This window comes from Schistocerca cancellata, chromosome 4 (assembly GCF_023864275.1).
Source record: "Schistocerca cancellata isolate TAMUIC-IGC-003103 chromosome 4, iqSchCanc2.1, whole genome shotgun sequence".
Classification (NCBI taxonomy): domain Eukaryota; kingdom Metazoa; phylum Arthropoda; class Insecta; order Orthoptera; family Acrididae; genus Schistocerca; species Schistocerca cancellata.
The window spans coordinates 938,106,654-938,125,884 of record NC_064629.1 but is presented as its reverse complement, the minus strand read 5'-3'; the positions used below and the strand labels follow the sequence as shown (position 1 = coordinate 938,125,884).

The 19,231-nt window shown below is 41.6% G+C and overlaps 1 protein-coding gene across 6 annotated transcripts in view; it reads right to left on the bottom strand.

Moving 5' to 3' along the window:
• The window catches only part of LOC126185133 (biotin--protein ligase), a 360,657-nt gene that overhangs the window by 99,228 nt on the left and 242,198 nt on the right, over positions 1-19,231 (bottom strand). For all 6 annotated transcript variants that reach the window (XM_049927960.1, XM_049927964.1, XM_049927963.1 and 3 more), the window contains one exon: positions 6,758-6,943. In XM_049927960.1, the coding sequence (XP_049783917.1) occupies positions 6,758-6,943 (186 nt within the window). The remainder of the gene's footprint in view (positions 1-6,757; positions 6,944-19,231) is intronic.

Below are 19,231 nucleotides of genomic sequence, written 5' to 3'. Positions count from 1 at the left end.
GATGGTGGACACATTGAGCATTTCCTGTAAAGAACATCATCTTTGCTTTGTCTTACTCTGTTATGCTAATTATTGCTATTCTGATCAGATGAAGCGCCATCTGTCGGACATTTTTTGAACTTTTGTATTTTTTTGGTTCTAATAAAACCCCATGTCATTCCAAGCATGTGTGTCAATTTGTATCTCTCTATCTACATTATTCCGTGATCTATTCAGTTTTCAAATTTATACTAACTTTTTGATCACCTGGTATGTATCATTTGCTTTGCACTTAGCTGCCTTGATTTCAGACCTGTAAATATTTTTCACTTTCATATACATTTCCTTGTCAGCATTATTATGCTTGGCCCTACATGATAGAGTGGTATTATGGTTTTTATTCTACTTAGATGTGGGGTGTACCAGATTTTTAGATTTTGTGGTTTGCTGTAATGATTTTGCTTTGATATTTTCTTGCAGCATTTAAACAACATGCTTCAAAATTTTCAGTTAACAGTTCTGAAATTTGTTGGTAGATTCATTTGCACCTGCAGTGGTTATTATTTTATCCCATTTTATTAAATTCAATTTACTTATCAACTTGTTTAACTTTGATTTGTTAACTGGTCTTGTAAATTTTCTACACTCCGTGGAAGTTTCAGTTGCTTTACTGTTAAGAGTTTGTCTGAGCCATAGTCCCTCATGATCTGAAATGCCAAGCTTGAATGTGTTGATTAGATGAAAATTACAAATTATGTTATCTAGACATGCATCCTGGCTTGTGGATTTGTCATTTATGCAACTGAAGTTAATGTATTTAGCAGGTGTTCAACCTTTATATTCTTAAACCTAATGTCTATATTGACATCACCAAGTATTAGTATTCTGTAATTTTTGTATTTGTGTAGCAAGAGTATCAGTTTCTCCAGAAGCTCCACAAACAGGTCTTCACCGTATTTTGGGGGGCGGTACACTGAAGCTATTATAATTTCCTGGTTTGGAAACATTATGGCTGCAGCTTCAAATTTTGCTTCTATGCACAGTCCACTTACATCTACAACTTCATAGATTATCACACTATTTTTAACATATACAGGTACACCACCATGTTTAATACTTGTTCTACAGTAGCTGGTTGCCAATTCATATCCAAATGGTACACTTAATTTTAGTTCCTCATTGCTAAGCCAGTGTTCATTTATTGAAGTCACAGTGCAGTTTAAGTTTTTTAGCCAATACTGAAGTTCCCCAGTTTGCTCTTAAGAGACTGCACATTAATATGTAAGAACATTACACTCGTACTTATCTTATTGCGGTTTTCCTGTAGCCCTTCTGCAAAAAATCATTGAGATGGAACGGAACTGCTGCTTTTCTCTTCCTCAGTATACAACCATTTGACGGATTTTGCAATATCGACTGCTCCTTGAGATGGCACGGCGGTGAAGTAGTTGTCTCGTTAAGGGGACGAGTGACTCCTATTACTTCTGCCAGTGCCGACGTGGCATTTTCCGTTATCGGTGTCGATTCTTTTCTCGTTGCCCGTGTTTCTGACGATGATGATTCTGGAGATGCTGCTGCCACCGGTGACTGTGGCTCTGCTGCCGTTGCCAATAGTGGTCACAATTCTGCTGTCGACTAGGATAATGACGACGTCGCTCGTTCCGATACTGCTGTTAATGCTTTTATTTTTTTCAGCTCGTGTGATCGATCTCATTGTTGGAATGTGATGGTCCAGTTTTTCCATCTTCCTGGCTTTTTGATTCTATAGAAGATTTTTCTACGTCTGGCACGATCGTTACTGCTACGTTGTTTCCCACGACTACAGTCTTCTTTTTGGTTGTTACTGCATGGTTTCTTTCTTCCTCTTTTGTTTATATGCAATCCTTGCCATGTGATATCTTGTCTTCTTAGGAATCTGTTAACATCAATACTGTGACAAGATTGTACTGTTCATAGGTTCTTACAGTGTCCTCGTTCAGCTGATACGTGACATAATTTGTCTGTATTGTGTCTTGCTGGTATGGAATTGTACACAGTATCACCCTCATGTGTAACATATTCCCGATTAACTCTTCTACAGAATTTCTGAAATTACACATCATCTTCCAGTTTCTGCTGTCATTTTATCCAGCACAGACTATTAGACTGTCTTCTTTCCCGAGGTGTTTGATTCTGCTACGAATGCCTCTAGTAACTTTGTTAAATAACGCACCCGGTTTAACGGAGGACGTTACGGAGAGCATTTCTTGTGATAATTCATTTAAAAGGCTCGCACAGTTTCTGCCGTTTTTGTCAGTCGACATAAGAACTTTAGTTTCTGGCATAGCTGTATTAAATTGACTGCCGGTTCCTTTCCCTGCTAATCGAATTTATGTTTGTCCAATATTTACTTTTATCAGGGCACGTAATGTAACACAATTATCGGAACATTCGGCAATGTCGCTGTTTTCTTCGAGATGTGCAATTAGTCATTCGTTGTCGAGAAATTTCGTCCTGAGTATATCCTTGTACCATTTTATTGTCTATTTGTTTAGTTATGTGCCATTGATTTCATTCTGTGCCTTACACTGACCAATTTACATACCGTGCATCATGACGATAGTTTTGCACCATGCTTCGAAAAAAAGAAAAAAAAAAAATATTAGAGTAAACATGCCTTGAACACTGGTACTTCATTTCCATTTCTTTTGTCCACTTTAAAACATATAGTTCAGAATTGTACTACACACTTATTTGAAAGGTTTCCACTAGTACATGCACCAATTTATATTCATGCTGTGTCCACAGTTTATTCAAATTTCACTAGCTTGATATTGTAACGAACTCTCTTACTCTCTTGTAACAGCAAAAATTAAACCTGTAGACTTGATTCTTCTCTCATTAATTTTCGCAAATTTGACTATATTCACAGTATTATTTCGTTGAGCACTTTCTATCTTGGTTCGTTTCACTATGTTTAACTCTTTCTACTTCCTCTTTTCCTCTATTTTTGTGATAATATAACGCACAATACACTTAGGAGTGGTATAAAAACTGCGACTACTGTATATTACACATATTTTTCATTCTTTATTTTATATATGAAGCACTAACACACCACTGCTGGATGTTGCAAGCACCCCTTTCAGGGTGGTACCTGTGTAGAAGAAAAGGGATAAGGATGATCCCAACTACTACAGGCCAGTTTCACTGATACCAGGTTTCTCAAAAATTCTGGAAATGCTTATGTATAATAGATTAATTGATTATCTGGACAAATACAACATTCTTATACCATCACAGCATGGTTTCAGAAAAAGTAAATCTACATAATCAGTGACTGCCAACCTGGCAGAATATATTATACAGTCTTTAGACGAAAAACAAGTTGTATCTGCAAAGTTTCTGAAACTCTCCAAAGAATTCGGCACTACTGCCATGAAATACTGACAACAAAATCGGAAAACTATGCTATCTGGCAGCAAGCAGGCAAGTGGATAGAATCATACTTATGCAACAGGAAAGAACATGTATCGATAGGGAATGTGTATCAGTAAGAAACTAAAGCCGTCAAATCAAATATGGAGCACCACAGGGATGTGTAATGGGGCCATTGCTGTTTAATCTGTCTGTTAATGACATAGGTGTTGAAGAGAAGGAGAAGCAAACATTGTATGCAGATGACATGACAATACTGAACAATGACCAAAATGTGGTACAGCTTGAGAGCAGAGCATACATATCTGAATACTACAGCTCAGTGGCTCCTAGAAAATGGACTTGTTATGAATCTAAAAAAGACTATGTATTCAGTGTTCACAAAAAAAGAGAAGGCTGTGCACATGGGTTTAGAGGTGGATGAAACGAGACTGGAAGAAGCAGAATCCATTAGCTTCTTAGGTATTACTGTGACTAATGAACTGAAATGGGAACAACATATTAATTCTCTCTGTGAGAAACTCAACTCCACCATATTCATAATTAGGCAGCCATCACAGTATGCAGACAAACAGCTCCTGTACACAGTATACCATGCACTCTTCAAACCACACCTGCAGTATGGAGTGATAGTGTGTAGAAATTCAAATATTCAAGAAATGAAAAGGTGTTCACATTCAAAAAAATCAGGATCATATTAAGAAAGTGTCTCTTTGAAGCAAAAGAAATCAAAATACTTGGACACCTTGGGTCAAACAAAGGTGTGCAGCCAGACCCACAAAGGTGAGATCTATAACGGCATTTCCTATTCCTAAAAGTATTAGAGATTTTAAAAGCTTACTCGGATTATGTTCTTATTACCGTCATTTTATCAAACACTTTTGTATCAAAGCCAGGCCGCTCGAAGAGTTGTTAAAAGCTGATGCTAAATTTACCTGGGGTGTTGTGCAACAAGATTCTTTCGATGTGCTGCGAAAGCTCTTGACGACTTACCCTGTTCTCGGCCTGTATGATGAGAGAGCACCTACATAACTACACACAGATGACAGGGGTTATGGGATCGGTGCTGTTCTGGTGCAAATTTCCGATGGAAAAGAGAAGGTTATACCCTATGCTTCTAGGATACTTACAAAAACCGAGAGAAACTACTCAACTGCTGAAAGAGAATGTCTTGCTGCAATCTGGACCATGTGCAAATTTTGACAGTATCTCTATGGAAGGCCATTCACAGTTGTTACAGACTTTCACTTCACTTTGTTGGTTGGCAGGTCTTAAGGATCCAACAGGACGACTCGACAGGTGGGCACTATGTCTTCAAGAGTATGACATTACCATAGTGCACAAAAGTGGAAGAAAACACCAAGATGCTGAATGTCTCTCAAGATACACTGTGCAAGACCATCAAGACTTTGATGAAGATAGTGACTGCCTCGCTACACTCCATGATCCCTCTGCTGAGCAGAAGAAGGATGCCAAGATATCTCAAATTATGCTTTCCTTAAATCGGTCAGAGGATGTGAAAGGACAATTTAAGGTAGTTAATGGATTACTTTGCAAGAAAAACTTTGATCCATTTGGAAAGAGTTGGCTACCAGTGATTCCTAAACACATGCGCTTAGATGTTCTACAGAAATTCCATGACACACCCGAGGCCGGACATTTAGGTTTTATTAAGACGTATGATAGAATCCGCAAGAGAGTTTTCTGGCCAGGTTTATTTAGAAGTATCCGTCACTATGTGTCGCACTGTCGAGAGTGCCAGAGGAGAAAGGCAGTCCCTCGGAAACCACCTGGCCGACTCATACCAATTCCACCAGCAGAAATGCCTTTCCAGCATGTTGGGATTGACCTATTCAGTCGATTTCCGATGTCTGCTAGTGGCAATAGATGGATTATTGTTTGCACTGATTATCTGACATGCCATGCCATTACAAAAGCAGTGAAAACAGCCGAAGCATCTGACATAGCCAAATTCATCGTGGAACACAGTGTATTAAAACACGGTGCCCCAACGTTATTAATTATGGATCGAGGGAAAATTTTTCAGTCGAATCTTGTGATAGTGTTAAAATGTCGGTGACACATTACTCGTCACATGACAACTGCCTACCATCTGCAAACTAACGGGCTTACTGTACACCTTAATAAGACCTTGCCCTACATGCTATCAATGTTCATCAGTGTTGAGCAGAGCAACTCGGATGAGGTGCTACCTTTTGTGACATTTGCCTACAACACCTCCAAACAAGACACCACGGGATATACGTCCTTTTTCCTGGCGCGAGGGCATGAGGCGACTACGACGATGGACACTATGTTTCCATTACATCCTGATGACATGGACGCGACTACGACGATGGACACTATGTTTCCATTACATCCTGATGACATGGACGGCGACTACATCGACCAGGTGTTAACCAGAGCTAAGGAAGCTCAGCAGTTAGCTCACTCTGCATGCTGCAGGCTCAAGAAAACGATCGCCAAAGGTATGACGTGAGCCACTGCCCTGTTGTCTACCAGCCTGGTGACCTCGTCTGGATCTTCACTCTCTGAGAAGCTCCTCAGGCACTACTTTGGACCTTATAAGATTGTAAGAGAGTTGTGTGATGTTATTTATGAAGTTGAAGTTTTTGACCCCAACACAAGACGACGAAAGTTCAGATATACGGTCCACGTCCTTCGAATGAAGCCCTATAAGGATCCTACAACACAGGGTAAATTCGAAGCTCCAACGACAGGCAACAAGCAGAAAGGTGACGAAGAGCGTAGCGGCAAAAAAAGTTCTAAGAAAATTACCATCAGGGCGAGAATCAGTCATCGGGAGCCAGAGTATGCAGGACGAATGACTCGTTCCAGGACTAGGAGGACGTAACACCGAGACGCTGTTCCTTAATGAAGGAGCAATGTCGCAGCAGAAGCTGAGTAGCACTGTGGTGTAGTGGATATGATACTAACTGTTTCATCGAGAGTCACGAGTTCAAAACTCACCTTGACTGTACAATTTTAATTTCTATATTCGGTTTGAGTACATTCTAGAAGTATCCGCAAATATCAAGAATCATTGTACTGGAATGTTCTGTAGCTATATGTATACTGTATGTGTTCTGGCCGGATGCAGTTTGCTGTGCGCCCTTGTCTGTGCAAGTGCTGAATAATCCTTCGTTAAGTGAAGTTAGTTTCCGTCATTCATCCAATTACACCTTCTTCTATGTGACACTATGTTATAAGACAGACATTACACTGTTATACTAAAGCTCTACTTTAAATGCAAATAAAACGACAATTTATCATCGTCATAGCAGGTGAATGTTATTAACAAAGCATCGAGGCCCAGCAACTTGAAAAAAGGAAAACTCACCTCACTTCTCCCTAGTAAATATCCAGGTTTGTAATGAGGAACAGTATCTGACAATGAGCACTCTATTCCCAGGTGTACACTCAGCAAATCTCTCAAAATTGCCAACCTTGCACTGTCACTAGCCTGAAGTGTTCGAAACTTTTCTTTTTCTTGTTCATACTGTTGTGGATCAATCTCAAGGTGGACCTGTAACACACATTGTGGTGTGGGACAGTAGCTTCAACTTTAATCCGACAATGTTACAGTAAAATTTATGAACAAGAGTAACATTTTAAAGAGTAACATTACTTATATTTGTTGATTGGCGACTCCACGTCGTCTTGTGCACTACGACCAGATAACAGGTATACTTGAAAAAAGAGGCAGCATTGGTCGTGTATTTTTTACTATCACAAAATTGATTTTCTGTCACTGAGTGACCATCTTCAGTGCTATATTGTATAACTTAAATTAGGATGCACTGTTCACAGTTGTTCACTGTTGAACAGTGCATCCTAATTTAAGTTATACAATATAGCACTGAAGATGGTCACTCAGTGACAGAAAATCGATTTTGCGATAGTAAAAAATATAAGACCAATGCTGTCTCTTTTTTCACTTATATTTGTTTCAGAGCAACTTAAAATATAAACATTACAATTTTCATGTGACAGCAAAGTTTCTGCATACAGCAACAGGTTAAATGACTAACAAAACCTTTAAACACAGCAAGATCCATATCAACCATTTTGCAATTAAAATGGGAAATATAGACAACAAAGACAGAGTGCTAAGTTTCCAACGTACTTGCAGAGGCAGGAAAAATAGCTCGGACATTGTTAGCCCTCAGTTGAACTACCACGTACAGACAGTTTACAAGCACTAAAAAGCAAATGACGAAGTTTTATGCCTATGAAACAACTAAAAGTATGAAGAAGGCAAGAAGAAAACTAAAATAAGAAACAACTATAAAAAAGGACCATTTTGTACTTCTATCTGTAAGGTCCATCATCATTGCACTGGAATGAAAATGCAATAAATTTACAAGTATGTTCCACCTTACTTATTTTTCAAGCATTCTTCGAATTAAATGAAGCAACAGATCACAAAATGTTATTTTGAAGTTTTTTTTTTTTTTTTTACGGATTAATCTCAAAACAACTTATTTACATGTTCTGTTATGTTTTAAGAATCAATAGGAAAAGCTGAAAATTTGTTCTGGACTCGGGTTCAAAGCCAGGTCCCCTGCTGTCTATGCAGATGCAGTGACCACTAAGCCATTCGGACACAGTGGTCATCACAACTGCACGGACTACCCTAGCATGCCTTTCATTAGACCCAAATTCTCAACTTATCCACACACTGATGACATAGTCCCCCTGCCTCTTACCCTCATTACTCATGGTATTTCGCTGATTCACATATGAGTTTGAGCTTGGTGTGCATCCACACTGAAGAGATCATTGGTCTTTCTCACCTTATATGTGGTGTCTGTTCTTTCAGACATGTCAGAGAGAACTGACACCACATATACAGAAATTATTTATGCTACACAAGGTACTACAATAGTTTTGGACTATGTCAAGGTTCTCTGGTGTTTTCATTATTATTTTTTTTTTAATGGATAACTTAGTAACAAAACAGAAGTGAAAGAAAGCGAAAGAAGCTTGAACACCAGGAAGGTCCAAGACAATGTTTAAAATCAAATGAACAATGAAAGGCGAACAACAGAAAGAGAGTACAACAGAAAGAGGAGAAGCTAGCAATGATTCTGCAGGACCTTATATCAGCCACCATTACAAATATTTACAAAACTCCAGCCATTCTTTACCTTGATCAGTAAGCATTTGTCTATTTCTGTTTGAATTAAAATTGTTTAGGATACTTCAGTCACTATAGCACCATAACCATTGGGCCTCTCAAATTGTTACACATCATTACTCTTTCAGAAACTTCAACAACCATGGGTAGACATATATTTGTAAGTGGGGTGAGTTTCTGAATTATAACATTAGAAATCATTAGCTAAAAAGATGAGCTATAATGTTCAACTCCTTGAGGAGAAGGGTTCTCTTTTCTCGTATTATTATATGTAATCTTAGCTGCTATTTTTATGTAAGGAAACAATAACCTGGCTGTAACCTATTCTTTATTTCGGACATCGGTTCTCTTGATTCATGTCAAGTTTGCACTTCAATTTGTAAGAATGTGTGTAGGGTATCTCTACATACTGATAAAAATAGAAGTAATACTGGTAGAATGTAAATAGTTTAGGAGTAAAGGAGATCACTCATTTAACTGTAGAAGTCTCGACACAGCTGATATCATTAGTTCCTTCTCTTTTTTTTCTCCTGCCTTCCCCTTTAATTTACATAATACGAGGTGCATTCAAGTTCTAAGGCCTCCGATTTTTTTTCTAATTAACTACTCACCCGAAATCGATGAAACTGACGTTACTTCTCGACGTAATCGCCCTGCAGACGTACACATTTTTCACAACGCTGACGCCATGATTCCATGGCAGCAGCAAAGGCTTCTTTAGGAGTCTGTTTTGACCACTGGAAAATCGCTGAGGCAATAGCAGCACGGCTGGTGAATGTGCGGCCACGGAGAGTGTCTTTCAGTGTTGGAAAAAGCCAAAAGTCACTAGGAGCCAGGTCAGGTGAGTAGGGAGCATGAGGAATCACTTCAAAGTTGTTATCACAAAGAAACTGTTGCGTAACGTTAGCTTGATGTGCGGGTGCGTTGTCTTGGTGAAACAGCACACGCGCAGCCCTTCCCGGACGTTTTTGTTGCAGTGCAGGAAGGAATTTGTTCTTCAAAACATTTTCGTAGGATGCACCTGATACCGTAGTGCCCTTTGGAACGCAATGGGTAAGGATTATGCCCTCGCTGTCCCAGAACATGGACACCATCATTTTTTCAGCACTGGCGGTTACCCGAAATTTTTTTGGTGGCGGTGAATCTGTGTGCTTCCATTGAGCTGATTGGCGCTTTGTTTCTGGATTGAAAAATGGCATCCACGCCTCATCCATTGTCACAACCGACGAAAAGAAAGTCCCATTCATGCTGTCATTGCGCGTCAACATTGTTTGGCAACATGCCACACGGGCAGCCATGTGGTCGTCCGTCAGCATTCGTGGCACCCACCTGGATGACACTTTTCGCATTTTCAGGTCGTCATGCAGGATTGAGTGCACAGAACCCACAGAAATGCCAACTCTGGAGGCGATCTGTTCAACAGTAATTCGGCGATCCCCCAAAACAATTCTCTCCACTTTCTCGATCATGTCATCAGACTGGCTTGTGCGAGCCCCAGGTTGTTTCGGTTTGTTGTCACACGATGTTCTGCCTTCATTAAACTGTTGCACCCACGAATGCACTTTTGACACATCCATAACTCCATCACCACATGTCACCTTCAACTGTTGATGAATTTCAATTGGTTTCACACCACGCAAATTCAGAAAATGAATGATTGCACGCTGTTCAAGTAAGGAAAACGTCGTCATTTTAAGTATTTAAAACAGTTCTCATTCTCGCCGCTGGCGGTAAAATTCCATCTGCCGTACGGTGCTGCCATCTCTGGGACGTATTGACAATGAACGCGGCCTCATTTTAAAACAATGCGCATGTTTCTATCTCTTTCCAGTCTGGAGAAAAAAAATCGGAGGCCTTAGAACTTGAATGCACCTCGTACGTATCACAGCTGTGGATCTCGCATGATTTATGTTCATTCATCTACATCTACATGTACATATACATGGATACTCTGCAAATCACATTTAAGTGCCTGGCAGAGGGTTCATCGAACCACCTTCACAATTCTCTATTATTCCAATCTCGTATAGCGAGTGGAAAGAATGAACACCTATTTTCGCATTCAGAGGAGAAAGTTGGTGATTGAAATTTCATGAGAAGATTCCGTCACAACGAAAAACGCCTTTCTTTTAATGATGTCCAGCCCAAATCTTGTATCATTTCTGTGACACTCTCTCCTATATTTCGTGATAATACAAAATGTGCTGCCTTTATTTGAACTTTTTTGATGTACTCCATCAGTCTTATCAGGTAAGGATCCCACACTGCACAGCAGTGTTCTAAAAGAGGACAGACAAGCGTAGTGTAGGCAGTCTCCTTAGTAGGTCTGTTACATTTTCTAAGTGTCCTACCAATAAAATTCAGTACTTGGTTTTCTATGTGTTCTTTCCAATTTAAGTTGTGCTTAATTGTAATACCTAGGTATTTAGTAGAATTTACAGCTTTTAGATTAGACTGATTTCTCGTGTAACCAAAGTTTAACGAGTTCCCTTTAGCACTCATGTGGACGACCTCACACTTTTCATTATTTAGGGTCAACTGCCACTTTTCGCACCATTCAGCTATCTTTTCTAAATTGTTTTGCAATTTGTTTTGATCTTCTGATGACTTTATTAATCAATAAATGACAGCGTCATCTGCAAACAACCGAAGACGACTGCTCAGAATGTATCCCAAATCGTTTATACAGATAAGGAACAGCAAAGGGCCTATAAAACTACCTTGGGGAATGCCAGAAATCACTTCTGTTTTACTCTGATGACTTTCCATCAATCACTACGAACTGTGACCTCTCTGACATGAAATCACAAATCCAGTCACATAACTGAGACGATATTCCATAAGCATGCACTTTCCCTACGAGCCGCTTGTGTGGTACAGTGTCAAAAGCCTTCCAGATGTCCAGAAACATGGAATCGATCTGAAATCCCTTGTCAATAGTACTCAGCACTTCATGTGAATAAAGAGCTAGTTGTGTTTCACAGGAACGATGTTTTCTTAAGCCCATGTTGACTGTGTGTCAATAGACAGTTTTTCTTTCGAGGTAATGCATAATGTTCGAACACAATGTATGTTCCAAATTCCTGCTGAATATCGACGTTAATGATATGGGCCTGTAATTTAGTGGATTACTCCTACCTTTTCTGAATATTGGTGTGACCTGTGCAACTTTCCAGTCTTTGGGTACGGATCTTTCGTCGAGCAAACGGTTGTATATGATTGTTAAGTATGGAGCTAATGCATCAGCATAGTCCAAAAGGAACCTAATTGGTATACAGTTTGGACCAGAAGACTTGCTTTTATTAAGTAATTTAAGTTGCTTCACTACTCCGAGGATATTTACTTCTACGTTACTCATGTCGGCAGTGTTCTCGATTCGAATTCTGGAATATTTACTTCATCTTCTTTTGTGAAGGCATTTCAGAAGGCTGTGTTTAGTAACTCTGCTTCACACACACACACACACACACACACACACACACACACACACACTATGCAGCTACACTGTGCCTGAACATTGTAGCGGTACAGCTGTGTGTGTGTATGAGGGGGGGGGGGGGGGGGGGGGGGGGGGGGGGGGTAGCCATGCGTGCCAGTTTACTGAAGTACTACTAATGCTGTGAAAAAACTATTAAATCATTGCAAGAACTTCTCCCCACTCTTATGGAAGAGAACAAACCACTCCTTGCTAGAATCTAGATGATTGTAAGTGATCATGATAAGAGCAATGAATATCAATAAGTTTGAAAGTGAATATAGTACACAAAAAGTCACGGATGTAACTTAAGTTACTATAACATTTGTAGTGATCACCACAAGATGAAATCTGTTTTTTTAACACATTATCAGTATCATCAAGTTCCCCAGTAATAATAGCATCCAGGACAAAATTTGTTCATGAAAATGCAAATCAAGTGTTGGAAGACAGAAAATTATTATACAAGGGTGTCTCTAGGCTGTCCAGGAAATCGCTCATTTATTATCGTAACTCTATAATAGAGCTATATCCTGTTGCTAACCAGTTAAATTTGTGTATGTCTTTCTTCCTAAAGAAAGTATTGGTAATTTTTAAATGATTAAAGGCAGAAAAACCTCTTAGTATTTTTCCCTTTTCATTACATACTTTTCCCCCAAATCTGCCTAATACACTCCTGGAAATGGAAAAAAGAACATATTGACACCAGTGTGTCAGACCCACCATACTTGCTCCGGACACTGCGAGAGGGCTGTACAAGCAATGATCACACGCACGGCACAGCGGACACACCAGTAACCGCAGTGTTGGCCATCGAATGGCGCTAGCTGCGCAGCATTTGTGCACCGCCGCCGTCAGTGTCAGCCAGTTTGCCGTGGCATACGGAGCTTCATCGCAATCTTTAACACTGGTAGCATGCCGCGACAGCGTGGACGTGAACCGTATGTGCAGTTGACGGACTTTGAGCGAGGGCGTATAGTGGGCATGCGGGAGGCCGGGTGGACGTACCGCCGAATTGCTCAACACGTGGGGCGTGAGGTCTCCACAGTACATCGATGTTGTCGCCAGTGGTCGGCGGAAGGTGCACGTGCCTGTCGACCTGGGACCGGACCGCAGCGACGCACGGATGCACGCCAAGACCGTAGGATCCTACGCAGTGCCGTAGGGGACCGCACCGCCACTTCCCAGCAAATTAGGGACACTGTTGCTCCTGGGGTATCGGCGAGGACCATTTGCAACCGTCTCCATGAAGCTGGGCTACGGTCCCGCACACCGTTAGGCCGTCTTCCGCTCACGCCCCAACATCGTGCAGCCCACCTCCAGTGGTGTCGCGACAGGCGTGAATGGAGGGACGAATGGAGACGTGTCGTCTTCAGCGATGAGAGTCACTTCTGCCTTGGTGCCAATGATGGTCGTATGCGTGTTTGGCGCCGTGCAGGTGAGCGCCACAATCAGGACTGCATACGACCGAGGCACACAGGGCCAACATCCGGCATCATGATGTGGGGAGCGATCTCCTACACTGGCCGTACACCACTGGTGATCATCGAGGGGATACTGAATAGTGCATGGTACATCCAAACCGTCATCGAACCCATCGTTCTACCATTCCTAGACCGGCAAGGGAACTTGCTGTTCCAACAGGACAATGCACGTCCGCATGTATCCCGTGCCACCCAACGTGCTCTAGAAGGTGTAAGTCAACTACCCTGGCCAGCAAGATCTCCGGATCTGTCCCCCATTGAGCATGTTTGGGACTGGATGAAGCGTCGTCTCACGCGGTCTGCACGTCCAGCACGAACGCTGGTCCAACTGAGGCGCCAGGTGGAAATGGCATGGCAAGCCGTCCCACAGGACTACATCCAGCATCTCTACGATCGTCTCCATGGGAGAATAGCAGCCTGCATTGCTGTGAAAGGTGGATATACACTGTACTAGTGCCGACATTGTGCATGCTCTGTTGCCTGTGTCTATGTGCCTGTGGTTCTGTCAGTGTGATCATGTGATGTATCTGACCCCAGGAATGTGTCAATAAAGTTTCCCCTTCCTGGGACAATGAATCCACGGTGTTCTTATTTCAATTTCCAGGAGTGTATTTTGGGAGCTGATATACTTCCAATTCCAGCATTGAGATCTTCCATATTTAAAATCTGATTTTCATTGTATCTGTTTCATATCTCTTTTACTTGTTTCACAAGAGGCCTTAGACTCATCAATTTTTCCTTCTTCTTGAACATAAGTTACTATTATTCTTAGGACTCCTCTTGGACCTTTAATTACTACTAGTACAATGTGTTCATTTACATATTAATAGTCCATGTCGGTCGGTCGGTCGGTTTGGGAGAGAGGATGAAACAGCGATGTCATCGATTCCACAGGATTAGGGAAGGATGGGGAAAGAAGTCAGGCATGCCCTTTCAAAGGCACCATCTCAGCATTTTCCTGATGTGATTTAGGGAAATTACGGAAAACCTAAATGAGGATGGCCAGACACGGGTTTGAACCGTCATCCTCCCGAATGCGAGTCCAGTGTGCTAACCACCGTGCCACCTCGCTCAGTTTCATAGTCCAGTATTTTATCTACTCATTTTCTATTAATGTAGACAGCACGGATATATATGGACATACGGCTGAAAATAACGTAAGTAAACCTACTTCTCTAATTAGTGTTTCTATCTCTGGCACACAAATAAAAAGATAAATCATTCTGTTTGAGCTAGTGTTTTGAGCTCCACATTCAAGAGGGCAGTAACGTTGTTCATGAGGACACCAAGATCACATGTCAGTGATAGGGGGCATCTGCTTCACTCTGGTGTGTTGTGTAGTGCAGCAATGACGGGATGATGGCCTAGTATACAGGAACAGACTGACACGGTCCAGTGAGATGGCAACTCCTCTTCCAGCAGCGTCACAGGAGAGTACACCATCCATTTGTCAATTATTCTTATGAGCTTCAAACAAAAGCAACTTATTTTCATTACATGTGAGCTCAGTGGTTTAGTTCATATATTTCTTGCACGATTGTTTGCTTACGAGGCACATTCGATGCACTCTAGCGTTTTAAAAAAACGGATAATAAATGTGGAGGGGATAGGGGTAAAGCTGCTCGCATCCATAACAGAATGTTACACGTGCCTCCTGGTTAATACTAAAGAAGCAGTGATAATGAACTGCCAGACTGTCTTTTAATATCCTTGCAAAAACACTGTGCTGACAACGGAGCAAACAATACTCTTTAACAGTTCTTCTCAGGGCCATTTGACAATAACTGACTTCAAAATAAAATATGCCAAATTAACACAGAAGGCATGAGCTGTAGCAAAAGTGAATATCTAAGCAACCTGGCATGAAAACTTAAACTTGACATTACCACAATCCATTCCCAACAACTGTTCCCTGCCCCTACCTAGATGGAATTTTCAAAAGGCTAACGAACAAATTCAGCAAACAACTGGAAAATGCCACTAAATGGATTCCATCAAAAGTAGAGAGATATGAAAGATTTGCTGCCTTAGCAATTAGTTCTGCCAAAAAAAACATGTCCACTGATGAGTAACAAAATCTTATATTCCCTGTCAGAATGAAGTGTGCCGAAAGTTGTATGATTCTTATGAATGCACAAGGGACCAGGTACTAGCTGAACAACTGCTAGAAGCCCTGCAACAACTGTTAGAAAGGAAAGAAACAATGGAGACTTTAGACTTTAAACACAGCAGTCGAACAGCGTGGAGTTTACTGTGCAGACTAGTAACTGGACAAAATCATCCAGCATTTGTACTGACTCCCTGAGCCAGAAGTTGTAGCCAAATAGACATCTATTGAAGGCCATCACTGAGAAGACACAAAAGAGAGAAGTGCAGTATGCAATTAGGGACATTCATACAAGCCAGTAACAGTTCTTTCCTATTCTGTCAAAGAATGCTACAGCTGAAACTTTAAGAAATGGCACAATAGGACAGTGCAGTGTTCATTTGTGAATTGTTCTTATGAGCTTCAAACAGAAGTGATTCATTACCTGCGTGCTTAGTAGTTTAATTGGTAAATTTCTTGTGTGCTTATGTGCTTACTAGGCACAGTCTAACACTTTAATCTTTGTAATATGCTTATTTTGACGGTCTGCAACTATTTTCGTTCAAGTTTTATGTTTTTATTTTCTGTGCAAATGTTTATGCAAATTAACTGTATTTTCACTAACAGTCTTTCTTATATATTCTATTTAATTCACATTTATATATTTTTTGAGTCATTTCACACCCTTGTGTCTTGATGCATTAAAGAATCAGTGGACTATGTGTACGAATATAAATAAAAATATATATCTATATAAATCATAAAAATATGTGTGTGTTTTACACATCTCTTCCTAAACCACTGGATCAATTTCAATCAAATATACCATTTACTGTCTGGAAAGAACAACCACCTATTTATCAAAGGGTGGGGTGTAAACACCGTGTAGCCCACAATGCGAGAATACCCACACTTAAGTTATCCAGTATTTGAAAATGAGAGCACTTCGATACTTGCGACAAACTTTACATATAATTTCAAACCTCTATGAAACTTTTTCTCTGACTCCCACCAAATGCCAAAAGGAAAAAAGTTTGTCTCTTACATTTTTGTTAGATATGCAGTAAAACTGCCACCTGAATCACGATGTTTTAACTTATTAGTTCTTTACTACTAATTGTATTCATGACACATTTCACATATGGCACTGAATTTCCCAGACAAATAACATCACTGCACGGCATTTAGTGCAGGAAATATGACATCATAAACACTGAATGCATGGAAAACAAAAGCATCATGCAAGCCATTTAAATTTGTTACATCATTGCTGCTAATTCTATTCCCAACAATTTTCACAGACAGTATCCACATTTGCCACTGAATGTACCTACAAAAATATATTGTTGATTGTATGACACATAGTTCAGGAGATACGATGTCATAAGCACTGAGATGTATGAGAAACTGTCACGTCATGCACGATGTCTTAATTTATTACTTCTTTACTACTAACTCTATTCACAATAAATTCCACAGACAGTAGGTACATATGCCACACGATGTACCTGCAAAATTATATCATTGTGCAGCACACAGTTCAGGAGATACATCATACACACAGAGCTGCATGGGAATGAAATTCACTAGACATACAGGTGAAATATTTGTACAAATACAGATGAAATATTTTAAGTATGTGTGAGATGTGTTTGACATGTGCATATGCAGGCAAGGCCACAGATAAAAAGCACATTCTAAACCACTGGAATAGAGAAAGTAGGGAAGAGGAGATGGACAGAGAGAGTAGGGAAGAGGAAATGGACAGAGAGAGTAGGGAAGAGGAGATGGACAGAGAGAGTAGGGAAGAGGAGATGGACAGAGAGAGTAGGGAAGAGGAGATGGACAGAGAGAGAGTAGGGAAGAGGAGATGGACAGAGAGAGAGTAGGGAAGAGGAGATGGACAGAGAGAGTAGGTACGGAAGAGGAGACGGGCAGAGAGAGTAGGTAGAGGAGACGGACAGAGAGAGTAGGTAGGGAAGAGGAGACGGACAGAGAGAGTAGGTAGGGAAGAGGAGACGGGCAGAGAGAGTAGAGTAGGTAGGGCAGAGAGAGAGTAGGGAAGAGGAGATGGGCAGAGAGAGAGTAGGGAAGAGGAGACGGGGAGAGAGAGTAGGGAAGAGGAGATGGGGAGAGAGAGTAGGGAAGAGGAGACGGGGAGAGAGAGTAGGGTAGAGGAGACGGACAGAGAGAGTAGGGTAGAGGAGACGGACAGAGAGAGTAGGAAAGAGGAGATGGACAGAGAGAGTAGGAAAGAGGAGATGGACAGAGAGAGTAGGAAAGAGGAGATGGACAGAGAGAGTAGGAAAGAGGAGATGGACAGAGAGAGTAGGAAAGAGGAGATGGACAGAGAGAGTAGGAAAGAGGAGATGGACAGAGAGAGTAGGAAAGAGGAGATGGACAGAGAGAGTAGGTAGAGGTGATGGACAGAGGGAGTAGGGAAGAGAAGATGGACAGAGAGAGTAGGTAGGGAAGAGGAGACGGGCAGAGAGAGTAGGTAGAGGTGACGGACAGAGAGAGTAGGTAGAGGTGACGGACAGAGAGAGTAGGTAGGGAAGAGGAGACGGGCAGAGAGAGTAGGTAGGGCAGAGAGAGAGTAGGGAAGAGGAGACGGGCAGAGAGAGTAGGTAAGGCAGAGAGAGAGTAGGGAAGAGGAGATGGGCAGAGAGAGAGTAGGGAAGAGGAGACGGGGAGAGAGAAAGTAGGGAAGAGGAGACGGGGAGAGAGAGTAGGTAGAGGAGATGGACAGAGAGAGTAGGAAAGAGGAGATGGACAGAGAGAGTAGGAAAGAGGAGATGGACAGAGAGAGTAGGTAGAGGTGATGGACAGAGAGAGTAGGGAAGAGGAGATGGACAGAGAGAGTACGGAAGAGGAGATGGACAGAGAGAGAGTAGGGAAGAGGAGATGGACAGAGAGAGAGTAGGGAAGAGGAGATGGACAGAGAGAGAGTAGGGAAGAGGAGATGGACAGAGAGAGAGTAGGGAAGAGGAGATGGACAGAGAGAGAGTAGGGAAGAGGAGATGGACAGAGAGAGAGTAGGGAAGAGGAGATGGACAGAGAGAGAGTAGGGAAGAGGAGATGGGCAGAGAGAGTAGGTAGGGCAGAGAGAGAGTAGGGAAGAGGAGATGGGCAGAGAGAGAGTAGGGAAGAGGAGATGGGCAGAGAGAGAGTAGGGAAGAGGAGATGAGCAGAGAGAGAGTAGGGAAGAGGAGATGAGCAGAGAGAGAGTAGGGAAGAGGAGATGGGCAGAGAGAGAGTAGGGAAGAGGAGACGGGGAGAGAGAGTAGGTAGAGGAGATGGACAGAGAGAGTAGGAAAGAGGAGATCGACAGAGAGAGTAGGGAAGAGGAGATGGACAGAGAGAGTAGGGAAGAGGAGATGGACAGAGAGAGTAGGGAAGAGGAGATGGACAGAGAGAGTAGGGAAGAGGAGATGGACAGAGAGAGTAGGAATGAGGAGATGGACAGAGAGAGTAGGTAGAGGAGATGGACAGAGAGAGTAGGTAGAGGAGATGGACAGAGAGAGCAGGTAGAGGAGATGGACAGAGAGTGTAGGTAGAGGAGATGGACAGAGAGTGTAGGTAGAGGAGATGGACAGAGAGTGTAGGTAGAGGAGATGGACAGAGAGAGT